The 13,327-nt window shown below is 37.9% G+C and overlaps 1 protein-coding gene across 1 annotated transcript; it reads right to left on the reverse strand.

Annotated features, from left to right (window-relative positions):
• Nucleotides 1-4,900: 4,900 nt before the first annotated feature.
• On the reverse strand, nucleotides 4,901-8,811 carry LOC126594913 (protein STRICTOSIDINE SYNTHASE-LIKE 10-like). The gene is made up of 3 exons (XM_050261176.1): nucleotides 8,504-8,811; nucleotides 7,497-7,766; nucleotides 4,901-5,637 (listed from the first exon to the last, which is right to left on the reverse strand). Exons 1-3 carry the CDS (start codon nucleotides 8,767-8,769, stop codon nucleotides 5,100-5,102), a joined length of 1,074 nt encoding a protein of 357 aa, XP_050117133.1. The 5' UTR covers nucleotides 8,770-8,811; the 3' UTR covers nucleotides 4,901-5,099.
• Nucleotides 8,812-13,327: the final 4,516 nt, after the last annotated feature.

The following is a 13,327-nucleotide window of genomic DNA, read 5'->3' on the forward strand; positions in this document are numbered from 1 at the left end:
TTTTTTTTTTAAAATTATTTACTATTTTAATTCTCGGGTTCCCGCCCCTAAACGCCAAAGCAGAAAAAGAGCCCCAATTTCTGGAGAAATTTTCCAGGGTATCACTCTAGTTGGGTTGGTGTTCCTAGCGAATACAAGCTTGACACGTAATTCTCCAAGTTTCTATTTAAGAAAATGTCAAACTAGCAAATTTGTTTTGTCAATGAAATTTCTCTATTGCAGTCCTATTATATTAGGAATGTAATTGTGTAAATCTTAGTAGATCTAGGGATATATCGTATATTCCTATTAGGAGTTGATTACTTACTAAAAGTTATAATCCTAAAAGGGTAAGGAATTAACATTCCCTACTACTATAAATAAAAACATAATGAGGTGGAATATAACACACCCACAATTACACATCTCTCTCTTTCTCTCTACTGCTGCCGCACTGACACACCCCGACCTAGAATGTCCATAAAGACTCCGAATCGAGATGTGATGGCCGACACCTGGAAGATGACGAAACCATAAAGTGTAAAGATGTGGAAAAATATGAATAAATTTGAACCTAAGAGTGCCTAAATACCAAAGTGCGCTGGTGAGAGGGAATGAGCCCACTTCACACAAGATGTTAGAGCATAAGTAAGTACAGTAAAATGGATAAAGATTATACCCTCAGAAGTAGCCTTCTATCCCGAGATTGCCAAGAATCCTCGTCGATACGAACATTCGGCAGTTAAAACTTGGATGGGTGCAAAACAAAAGATATGAGTGGGTAAGAAACTATACTAATCTTTGTAATAACCCTTCTTTGTAAAACCGTATAATCTCTAAGAATTCACCATGTATAAGTATGATATCAAATGTACGCTTACATTAAATCCAGAAGTATACCACAATACAGCATCTCAACAACAATATAAATAATCATGTGCTTAATAATCCATACTAATACATAAGTCGGAGTCACCTATGGTGACCTGTACGACTACAACCATATCTCATCAATCAATGCTAGCTCATAAGTCGGAGTCACCTCTTGTGACTTGTACGAATTATCCATATCTCATCACATATGTTAGCTCATAAGTCGGAGTCACCTATTGTGACCTGTAAGACTGAATCTATATCTCATCACATATGCTAGCTTATAAGTCGGAGTCACCTCTTGTGACTTATACGACTGAATCTATAACTCAATAAGTATACCTGCACACGAGTCAGAACCACCTAAAGTGGTCTGTACAACAGGACTGTGTGTAAATAAATACGCTCAAGTGCTACGATCACGTGAAGACTGTGCGAATAATCACGGGTCACCTATGAGTCGGAACCACCTAAAGTGGTCTGTACAACATGAATGTGCACCTACCTTGGATCCAAGGTGCGGGAGGTGAACATCAAGTGAAAGACTGTGCCCTGGCCATGGGCGGGAGCACTAACACCGGGGTGCAGGTTTATGAGCTCTCAATGCATCTCAACATAACATGTACGATTCATGGGCAACCTGTACGACAGTATCGGAGTTTCTTAAAACATTATATAGTCATGCCATAACTCCATCATTTCAACTAATACCATAATCTCACCTGAACTTACCTAAATGTTCTGTGTTCACCTTTGCACTTCAAGCGTTCACAATAATTATGTGCAAGTAATATACATATAGATAAACCATGATGCAATCTAATACTCAACCATGTTATAGAATTTTCAATTATGTACATATATATATATATATATAAAAATATATATAATGGCATAAAAATGCATATGTTGTAACGCCCTACTCCTGAACTATTTATTTTCGTGAAATTATTGGTGATAAGCTCAACTAAACACTAGTTTAATTAACTATCATTAAATACGTTTCCGTACTTCAAATCCTTGATTCTTCACACATTGATTTATGACTAACATTTAATTACTAATTCATAGGTTAAATCTCACATTTTCCACCAATGTCCCTCACATTACTAAATCCCCTAAACAAGGCTATTGTCTCAATTATTTAGTCTCATTTATTGTATGGTTGCATCTAACGTCTCGTTAGACTGCCTACGTACCCTAAATAGAGATCAAGTCATTTGTAGTTCACAATAATTACTTCAAAACATTCACAGTAATCGTAAGCAATAATCAATTTATAAACGTTTATGGAATTATCAATCATATATATATATATATATACGATAGAAAGGAAAAGACTCACTCACCTGGAGTTTACGCTACAACTCCCTAACACACACACATAGAAACGTCATGAACGATCGGCGCCTAGAACAATTATCAAATCACATCTCATAATTATTATCGATAGAATACATAATTTACATAAAACACACCCCTAAGTTTTGATCTGGAAGATCCGCTTCACGGATTTCCAATCCGTTACTTCCAAAGATACACATTATGCTTCTAGAACAACATCCTAAAATTTCATTACGATCCAACGATCGGATCTCTGCTAATTGCCAAAAACCAAGTGGCGGTCAACATTTTATTTTATGAACTTGCAAATCCAACTCGGGAAGATCCGTGCGTCGGATTCCCGATCCATAAGTTTCTATGGTCCTTAAATATTATGTACTATAATGTATTAAAGTTTGGTGATGATCCAACGGTCGGATCGTCGATTCACATTTTACCAAGTAGTGTATCGTAAGGGATTTAGGTTCAAACGATCAACCTACGTTATGCAATTACCAAAACTGAACTCAAGGCATCTAATTTAACCTAAGAGTAGTATCGACGGTCCCTTGGCCACTCGCCGCCATGGGTGGCGGTCAGCCGTCCCGATTCGCCAGAAAATCAACTATTTCAAAAAATTACCAAAATTTACAGGAATGAAGATCTCAATGAGTAGAGTAAGTTTCATACATGTGACCAAGGCCAATTTGGCCGAGAAACACCTCAATTTTACATAAATCCGTTGGAAACCCTAAAGAGGGTGTGCTTCGATTCGGCCTCCATGCTCACTCTAATGCCTCCACAAGTGTTTGGGCTTTGTTCCTGAGGTTGAGGGGAGTCTATGGGTGGTGGTAATTGGTTGGGTTAACTTCAATTTTTACGGATTGTCGTCATACACCCACATGGCCCTCGTCCGTTTTTCCTTCGAAATACCACCAAATTCTTCTAATTTTTGGGATGAAAATGGAAGGAAGAGGGTTAGGGTAGTATTTCCAGGTAGTGATTCAACACAATTCACCGAGAATTGGCCCGAAAATGCACGGATTTGGCCTTGATACTCGTCCGGGTCGCATAGGTCAAGGAGGAGACCCGATTTCTCCCTCCTTCTCACCTTCCCTCCTTTCCCTCCTTTCTCTTCTCTTTGGTTTGTTAGTCCCTTCTCTTCCTCTCCTCTGATTGGGCAGCAGCCCTCATTTATGCTCTCTCGTTCCCCCCTTTCTTCTTTCTCTTATTCCTCCCCCAATTATTACCAAAATTACTCTTAAAATAATGTAATGGTACTTAAAAAAAATTATAAAATAATAAATGGTAATATCAATATCCCAATCCGCTTTTACGCAGCCGTATTGTCGAGTACTACAAAAATACGCTAAAGGAATATTTCATATGTCTCACTATACGTTGGTCAATGTAAGTCAATATCCTCACCTCTCAGGACATTTTCGTAAATTCACACCTTTAAAATTTATAAAATTCTAGAACTAGGGACGGGTTGTCACACGCACCCCTCTATATGGCCTTCATAATTTTCAGTAAATTGTGTTTACAACATTCTCCTCCCATCCTTATATATGGTTAAATTTTTAAGTTGAGATTATTAAAAAATGAATTTAAAATAATTCTTTTCTTAAACTAATTTAAAAATTATATATTAGGTACACTATCCTAATTTAATTTTAAGAACATTTTAACTTAAAAATATTTAGATTTCAATAAATATTAAAAGAGATTTAGGATAATTCAGTGATGAGTTGTTGCTTCTTGCCACGTTGTATTTTCAATACTTTTGGGAGATGTGGGAACTTCGCACGTGGGTTGCTAATCAAAATTCTCTAAGCTAAAAAAATTAATATAAACTAGTCATATGCCCACATATTATATGTGTATAATTAAATTTGTTTATTATTTGGAAGAAGCGGGGTTTGAAGTGGGACACGTGGGTTTAAAAAAAAATTCTTCTCAATTATTTAATTTTTAAATAGGGTGTGTTATGTTTATTTGGGGGTGAGGTTTTATGTAAAAGAAAAAGTAAAATTTGTGCTGCATGTAATTATCAAATTGTTCATGTTTCTATTTTTGTTTAGTGTTGATGAGAGGTTTGGAATAGTAGTTTTATGAAGTTCTAGTTGACAAATAGGTTTCTATTAATAAGTAGTTTAAATAGACTCTTTGTCACCCTAATTAAGATATCTGAAGATGATACATTGATATCACATGTTACTAACAACACATGTAAGCATTTAAAATTCCATGGATATTCAAAATACATAACACCTTCAAATTTTTAAATCGTTAATTCTTGATCTTTGTGTTTTTGAGTGAATACTAGATCATATAATACTTCAAAGCACTATAAAATATTTTATACTGCATATAGCTTATGAGTCCATTTTATTGTTCACGCAATTGTAATTTGACCCTTTATTATTTTTTATTTATTTTTTAAAAAAGAACAAGTTGGTGGCAAAGCTAAGGCAGTCAACTCTTTCAGAAGCAAAAAATTTCATAGAAGTATTTTAGTCTCCCATGATCACCATCATGCGATCATCAACACCAAAAATTGAACTCAGAATTAACCATGTGAAATACGAGCCTATAATTATCTCATAGTATTGCATTGAATCGACTTGTGATTGCTACTCTATGAATATTTTTCCTCATAAAACGTAAGTGTTTTCATTAAAAGTATGTTTTACCTAAAAGTTATTCCTTCATTATAAAGCACTTTTATAACCAGAAACACTTGAATTTTTTTCTTCAAATGTAGCCATAAAGCACTTTTTATTGCCTGCAAATATCTAAGTCACTCCATAAGTAATCTCGACAACGTCACAAACTAATGTAATCAATGCATGCTTGACATACACAGAGAAACTCACACATCGAAAAATAATTTAACATCAAATTAGGAAATGAACCAAGATCTAAATCTTGATCACACCAACATAAGAAGTCACCACTGATCCAATCCACAAAATCCCATTGTGTTCTTCAACCTCACTAACAGACTGCAAAGCTTTACCACCCTCTCCATCCAAAACCTGCAAAACCCTACCTTGTTCGTCAAGTTTCACCCCCACAGGATCATTCACATTCAACAACTCCCCCGAGCTTTCATTATTATTCATCATAGTCTGCACTTTGTTCTCCACTTCCTTAACTCCTCTTCCACTGTTGAGTCCAACCCAAAACTCTCCTTTTTTGGTTCTCTTGATGTTATCCGGAGGCCTCTGCAGCTGAGTAAAAAGTTCCAACACATGAGCTTTGGGGCCTCGGAGCCACAGCCTGTGGATTCTAAACTCGGCGGATTCGACGACGAGGACAAAGGACTTGTCGCCGCTCAGAGCCACGCCGTTTGCAAAACCCAGACCGTGGAGCAATACTTTCACTTTCTTTGTACGTGGGTCGTATTGTAGTAGCCTACCAGTATTGTCACCGGCTAGGACCGACTGAACCCATACCCTTTGACATTGACGACAAGAAAGTATAAGAAGGTAATTAATAGACCAAAACAAATTTGACAAATCTAACCAACAAGAGCATATAAGGTTAAAGTCCAAAACATTAATATGGAAGCAACAAATATCATATTAATCTGTGAATTTTCAATTCTTTAATATTGACAAAAAAAATTCTTCAATCACCTTTATTTTATTAAACATCGATTCTTTCTTTTAATTTTATTAAATCTAAAATAACCGAATATCTCGCCTACATAAGTAGAGCATCGATTTTTTTTCTTAAAATAAGAATATGTCAACAAAATGTCACTTATGAACTCAATAGACGCTCTAATTTGAGTGAATCACTTACATGTCATGTCAGCCTATCTCTTCTCAAACATATTTTGTTCCTTACTTTTGGCATCACAACCTGCTTGAACGCACTATCAACTCGACTTATGTAATCGAGACCGTTGAGTTAACAGGGGTCTAGATCATTGAATGCGAGAGTTTTAAGATAATTTATATGTGAGAGATTTTAAGATAATTTTTAATAATAAAAGAAAACTAATGAAAATGGCTTGAAAACTTTGAGTTTTAACGATAAGGACAAAATAAAAGGTAAAGTGAATAGTACCAGGATTGACTTTTTAGTGTAAAAATATGGTTTTTCGTTAAAGTGAACTGTACCGGGAGCTTTTCGTTAAAGTTCCCTAATAATAATTGTTGAGGAATAATATTGTGATTTTCAATTGTAATAGTTAAATCTTAAAAAATTATTAAATTATCGTGACTTTTTCTTATATATGCGAGATAAATGGAATTTGCAAACTATATCTCCAATTTAAAAGCAGTCAATTCAGATTGATCTGGGCCATTTGGCACGTGAGCGTGTGGGTTGGAACAGTTGGAGCCTGGCTGGAGTGGTTTTGTTTCCACATGTACGTGGGTACAGTGCTTATCTTTCAAAAAGCTGAAAGATAGGTTTGTTCCCTCTGGGCTTTAATGTGATAAGGACACCAACATAAAAGTGACTTCAACTCAATACACAAACGCTTTGCACAAAACTTCACGCTGCACGAACCCTTCTCACATTGTGAGAATAGCACAACCCTACTTCAAAGTTTGAATTAACATCAGTACTTCAAGCTCTTCAAGTTGGGTTGAATATTCTATCCAAGTCTCAGCTAGCGATGAGTCTTTGATTCTTTCGTTGAACAAAATCATTTCATTCAGCTAAGTGTTGTATGATTCGTTATCCCAGTTCATTCAGGATTTGACATTCTGACGGTTGAATGACTTACATTTTAATGTCGATTCGGTCCACCTATATTTTTACGAATATAGTTGAGGCGGCCAAACCTAGTGCAGAAGATTCGGAACTTCGCATTAACTAGCAACCTTGTTTTCAGGTTTTAGAACCCAAGGTTGAGACGCGTTCCTTCCTCGGCCGACCGCTTGAGCACAGAAGTCAGTAGCACATTTTACATCACCACCACATCCATTTTACTCGCTAATTGAGCTCAGTTGTGAGTTGGCACGCCCGCATTCAAAATGACGTAATTAGCTCTTAATTATTTGGTCTGCGCGCCATGTAGGCTTAGTAATTTTTAGGATCAACACAACCTCGTTTTGTGATGGGATTAATTATTTAGGTATATAATCAAAATTTTAGACTTAAACCTAAAATCTAAACTGTCGATTAAACTGTGATTATACTTCTTAAGTAATCAATCATATCAATAATTGTGATCAAAAGTGAAAATACTTAAATAGAAATGGGATTTTACTGACATGCCTGTGTTTTTTTTTTTTTAAATCAAAAGAACTCGTGCAGTCAGCAAAGGAAAATGAAGGATGAGTTAGAAAATGATGTACCTTCTTTGGTACACAGTGCTTGTGTCTGTGAAATAAACGATTCCTGTTTCTTCATCAATATCCAAAGAGTTTACAAAAAGGAAGGGGACTCCTCCTATAGAATTGGCAAGAACCTCCGCCTTACCACCATTAGGCCCCGTCTTCATCAGCCCAAAGTAGGCATCTGCAAAGTAGAGATCACAGGTTTTAGGGTGGAACATGATTCCCAGTGGCCTCCCACACATTGGTTCGTTCGTCACGTTGGTTGAACCATCACATAGTTTCCTTGCCCTGGTTTATACAAGATGATAAAATAAATTATTTTGATTTAAGAAGAAGATTCAAACTTGAATTTAAGCGAATAAGTTTTGTCAGTGACTTAAACCACACTACGGCCTACTTTTGGTTTAACAACAAAGTGAATGTGGAGACTCGGCCTTTGATTGTTATTTTTAAAAACATTAGAAGTCAACTTTGCTTAGCACCCTAAAACAAAAACCAAAAGGTCAACTTTCTGGAGTTGGCCTCACGATTTTACAACTCGATTGGTGGGTAGGTAAGCACAACCCAAAAACTCCAACCTACCACTGGAATTACATTCCCTTATCCTTGGACCAAAAGAAGGAACAACAGAAATCTAAGAACTACAAACTGCAGAGATTTTATTGGAAGGATCGTTGATTTACTAATGCTTTCAAACTAAATATATATCAACCTATTTTTCATTTGCAAAGAAAAAAAGTGAGCTCAACTAACGTTCTTATATATTAGTAGTCATATTATATATGTTGCAAAAACAATCAAAGTAAGTTTTTGTATGTGTTAGGGTGTGTGTGTGAGATGTATTTTGGGTCTCTAAGACTCAGGCTAGTTAGTCCGTTTTGTTCTTCTTGTTGGGTTTTGTGGGAAGTTGGTGGGCGGAAACCCAACAAGAAGAACTAAAGTGATTGATATAGCACTAGTCTGGAGACCCTACATACACGTTTCATCAAAGAAGATAAACAAAGAATAATGAAGAGAGATCTTGCCTGTTTGGGGAGGTGAAGGCGAACTCCGTCCAACCCAGGCGAGGTCCTTGCCATTTGAGGATCGTACCATCCGAAACCCCAACGTAGGGTCCATTTCCACGGCAGTCAAAGGCAATGCTTTCAGGGCCAACAACCCTAGCCAGCTCTATCTCACGGTAGTTTCCGAGGTTGACGGACTTACAAGAAGCTGGTTTGGATGTTAGAATGGCGTCAGGAGCTATGACAGTTAGGAGCAAAAACAACAAAAGAAATGAAGTTGGTCTCATGGCTTATGGCTAGCTGCTGAAATTATGCAGATTAATCTGACTTTCTCTGTGTGTGGTAGAGGAGAGGAGAGTATTTATAATACAACTTAGCAAAGAAAAATAATTCATATTAATTAATTTATGTATGTATGTACGTACGTACGTACGTACGTATGCATGTATGTATGTATAGTCTATTCACTTCAAAAAAAACAATTATCTACACTAACAGGAAGGAGATAGGCTTAACCTCACAATGAGCTAACAATAATGTCGTTCAAATTCGCTTTTGGCGAGAATCGAACTTAAGACCTCTCACTTACAAATGAATAGGAATACCACTAGACCGTAATACTAAGTGGCTAGTCTATTCACTTGCCTTTCTGTATTTTGACTCACTGTTGCCTTTCCTATGTTAACTGCTCACTTGCCTTTGCGACAATACTCCTGTATCCCAACTACTTACCATTTCTGGATCGAGGTAATTAACAATTGATCTAATTATGTTCTAATCAACAAATTAATAAGAGAAAAACGCACACTGCTTTACGACTATAACTTTATATGAAATATGAATTTAAAACATATTGTGAATGAAAGATCAGCTGGTCAATAGCACAAGTTTTTTAATGAAAGATTAGCTGATCAATGGCACAAGTTTCCAAGCAAAAACTAAGTGGACTACGAAGTGATAAGGGTAAGGCTAGGAAAACTAAATTTGTAGGCAAAATTTTAGAAATTAAAGGACACGAAAGTTAATAATTGGTTTATTACTTAACTGTTGATAAACATGTTTATTCCTATTTGTAATACATCATTTCATTTGTAAATTTTGTCTTCGAATTTAATCTCCCTAACATTAGTCATTTGATAATGTAAAAGAATGAAGCTAATTAAATCGGAGTCGAAGGCACCATGATTACTTTGTCCGCGATAAAGGGGAATACCACATGTTAGCTAGAATATACATGAGTTCTGTCGTGTACATGGGTGTTCAAAGAGCAAGTCTTTTTTCATTTTTTTTTTTTTGGGTGAAGTTCAAGGGTTAAGTCTGTTAATGCACAAAACTGGAGGTCTTGGAACAACGTAAATTCGACCATGAATCTACAAGAAATGTAAATAACACAAGATGTATCGTGGTTCACCCCAAGGTTTGGGCTACGTCCACACTAATTATGTATTTATTTGAGGGAGAGAGAGCTCTGAGAGTGAGAGCTTTGAGAGGGGGTGAGAGGGCCTAAGAAATGGTCTTACAAAATGGGCTCTCCTAATTGTGAGGGTGAGGGATCCTTTTATAGAATAAGGACTTCTCACTTATTACATATTTGCCCCTTCCCTTATTACATAATTACATTTAAGTCCCCTGAGTATTTATACGAGATCTAAATACGAGGCCCTAAATATGGTATAAACAGTAGTCCCCCAAGTCTTCAGTCAATAGAGTCTTTTGGCTGGAGACTTGAAATTCAGTCTATGTGTGGGCCGAAGTACTAGATGTTGTCTTGAACTGATGCTCAATATGATGCGGTGCTCAATCTGAAATGATGATCAACTAGAAGTAGCACACGCTGCGAGGCTCGTGGCTTATGTTGCCTTGGTTGGCTCGACTTGTTGCGTTTGACGGTGAGGGAGTTCGTTTTATAGAATAAGGGCTCGCTCCTCAATACATGAATGATGGGCTAGAGTTGATGTTCTCTAATGATGGTGATGGAGTCCCTTTTATAAAATAAGGGTTCGCTCCTCAGTACATGAATAATGGGTTAGGAGTGATGCTCGTGGCGAGTCGGTTGCTCAGCTAGCGGCAATACTCTTTAACGAAGGTGAGGGAGTCCCTTTTATAAAATAAGGGCTCGCTCCTCAATACATGAATGATGGGCTAGAGTCCCCCAAGTATTTTTCATGAGGCCTAGTATATGGTACATAATGTAGTCCCCCAAATCTTCGATCAATAGAGTCTGTTGGCTGGAGACTTCAAATTGAATCCATGTATGGGCCGAAGTGGCGGTTGTTCGGAGGCGGTATTTGTATACCCTGCACTGAAGCTTTGTAAGTGAAACTTTGAAGCTGGAGCTTTGTAAATGAAGCTTTTGAAGCTGATTGACATGAGTGATACTCATGAATGTTTGATTGACATGAGTGATGCTCATGGATGTTGACATGAGTGATGCTCATGAATGTTGACATGAGTGATGCTCATGAATGTTGACATGAGTAATTGATATGAGTGATGCTCATGAATGTTTATGTATGAATGACATGAGTAATGCTCATGTATAATTTGGAGTACTGGGCGTACTTTTGATCACCTGGTTGGTGGCATGAATGAGAGTATGGGTTGTACATTTCATCACCTGGTTGGTGGCATGAATAGCTAGTTGCCAAATGGTATTAAAGTACGGGTTGTACATTTCATCACCTGGTTGGTGGCATGAATGGCTAGTTGTCAAATGATATTAGAGTACGGGTTGTACATTTCATCACCTGGTTGGTGGTAATAGCGGCAGGTTGCCGAATAATTTTGGAGTACTGGGCGTACTTTTGATCACCTGGTTGGTTGTAATAGCGGCGGGTTGCCGAATAATTTTGGAGTACTAGGCGTACTTTTGATCACCTGGTTGGTTGTAATAGCGGTGGGTTGCCGAATAATTTTGGAGTACTAGGCGTACTTTTGATCACCTGGTTGGTGGTAATAGCGGCGGGTTGCTGAATAATTGTGGAGTACTGGGCGTACTTTTAATGACCTGGTTGGTGCTATTTTAGGCTTATGGGCATTTGATCTCGACACAACATTCCAGCCCATTTATTTTGGGCTTTGCCCTTTTTTTTTTTACCCTCTGATGGGGTTTATACAGATGTCTCCGAAAAATAAGAAAAATAATTTACACCATTTAGAAACAAGAAAAGTAAATCACATCATTCTGGTGGGATGTTTATTCCTTGTTTTTGCTTTCTACTTTTGCTTTCTGCTTTCCGTCGCACTCTCTGTCTCTTCATCTGGCAGATAGAAGGAAGGAATCATAATAATAGGAAGATCTTTTACTTTTCTTCTTTTCTTTCCACTGCGTCTCTGTCCTTTGCTTTTGTGTCGCAGCTCACTTGATTGTTTTTATTTCTACTTTCTTCTTTTACTTTGCTTTGCTTTTGCTTTCCACTTTAATTATTCTGTTGCTGGTTCTTGGTGGAGAAAATAGAGGCGGTGGAAAAGCAGTCAAAGTCTTGGAGCAATTGGTCCATTCTCCCACTCCCTGCAACTTTTAGGATTCCTATAATTGGCATTATAACCTACAGCTGGATTTCCAATAGCAGCTGCAGCTCTTGCTCTCTTCTCTATGTTAGCAATTTCATGATCAGAACAGAAGAAACCCTAGTGACACCTAGAGCAGGACTGCTTTGACGATGCATCAGTAGCAAAAGCTGTAGTAGGAATAGGAACAAGATCCTTAGGCTTCGGCTTCGCCAACACTGGTTTCTCTGTTGTGTGTTTACCTATCTTACATCCTGGTAATTCTAAAAATAAGGTGAAATCATGACTTCTTTGCTTGCAACAACTCCATTCTTTAATCCCATCATGAAATATAGGTCCCAAATCATGGTATTGACAGGAGCCTTTGGGATTGTCGTCTTTGGAAAACATGGCGTTGCAGCCAATTTGCTGACATTGAAACAGAGCTGCCCGCTGACCCTCCATCCACCCTCGTCGGTCTCTGTGTCTGCCTGAAAAAATACCAGAAAAAGATAAGGGAAACAACAAGAAGACGACGCCGGAGGAGGAGGACGACCGGGGAAGGAAGATCAGAAAAGAAAGACTGATTAGATAGTCCACAACAGAGCACAAGAAACAGATATGTCAGATTCAGAGTGTGGCCTATATGCTCATTGCGGCGAGAATGACTGGCTAGTCCACAACTCAGCTGCGGAGCTAAATCCGCTGGAGAATTGGCGAAATCCATGGTGGCAGAATCCGACAGGTTCCTCGGAAGACCCAACCCGTTCAGCGTGTCGACGAAAAACAAGACTTCAAACAACTTTGCATCGTCGAGCAGAACACCCATCGACGCGGCGGTTTCAAATTTCACGAAGAAGAGGAACAGTCGGAGTTACGGTGGTGGTGACTGTGGTAGGGAGATGCGGTAGTGGCGGTGGATCCATTTAGTTGTCTTCGTCTGGTGGTCCTCCACTGCCTCTACCTCTCTTGGAGGATTTTCCAGAGCCCCAATACCACTCCCTCATTCCCATAACAAGTAGAAAAAGGAGAAAACTATTTTTGACTTTGCACCAATTTACCTGATGTGGTACTCTCGGTGTTGCAGATAGAGCAGGGAGAACTCTGTGTCTGTATCTTTATGTGGGTTTTGCAGATCTACAGTGGTGAGATGAAAAAAAATGAAAGAGAACCGACATGATTTTTTGTGTCGTTTCCCACAAACGGCGCCAAATGTTGATGCACAAAACCGGAGGTCTTGGAACAACGTAAATCCGACCATGAATCTGCAAGAAATGTAAATAACACAAGATGTATCGTGGTTCACCTCAAGGTTTTGGCTACGTCCACACTGATTATGTATTTATTTGAGAGTGA

Source organism: Malus sylvestris, chromosome 13 (assembly GCF_916048215.2).
Source record: "Malus sylvestris chromosome 13, drMalSylv7.2, whole genome shotgun sequence".
Lineage (NCBI taxonomy): Eukaryota > Viridiplantae > Streptophyta > Magnoliopsida > Rosales > Rosaceae > Malus > Malus sylvestris.

Excerpts from the sequence above, each read along its gene's own strand:
- LOC126594913 (XM_050261176.1), bottom strand. The coding sequence starts at position 8,769 with ATGAGACCAACTTCATTTCTTTTGTTGTTTTTGCTCCTAACTGTCATA. Across the intron at positions 7,767-8,503 it reads GCCTTCACCTCCCCAAACAG|GGCAAGGAAACTATGTGATG; the intron begins GCAAGATCTCTC and ends TGTATAAACCAG. Across the intron at positions 5,638-7,496 it reads AGCACTGTGTACCAAAGAAG|GGTATGGGTTCAGTCGGTCC; the intron begins GTACATCATTTT and ends TCAATGTCAAAG.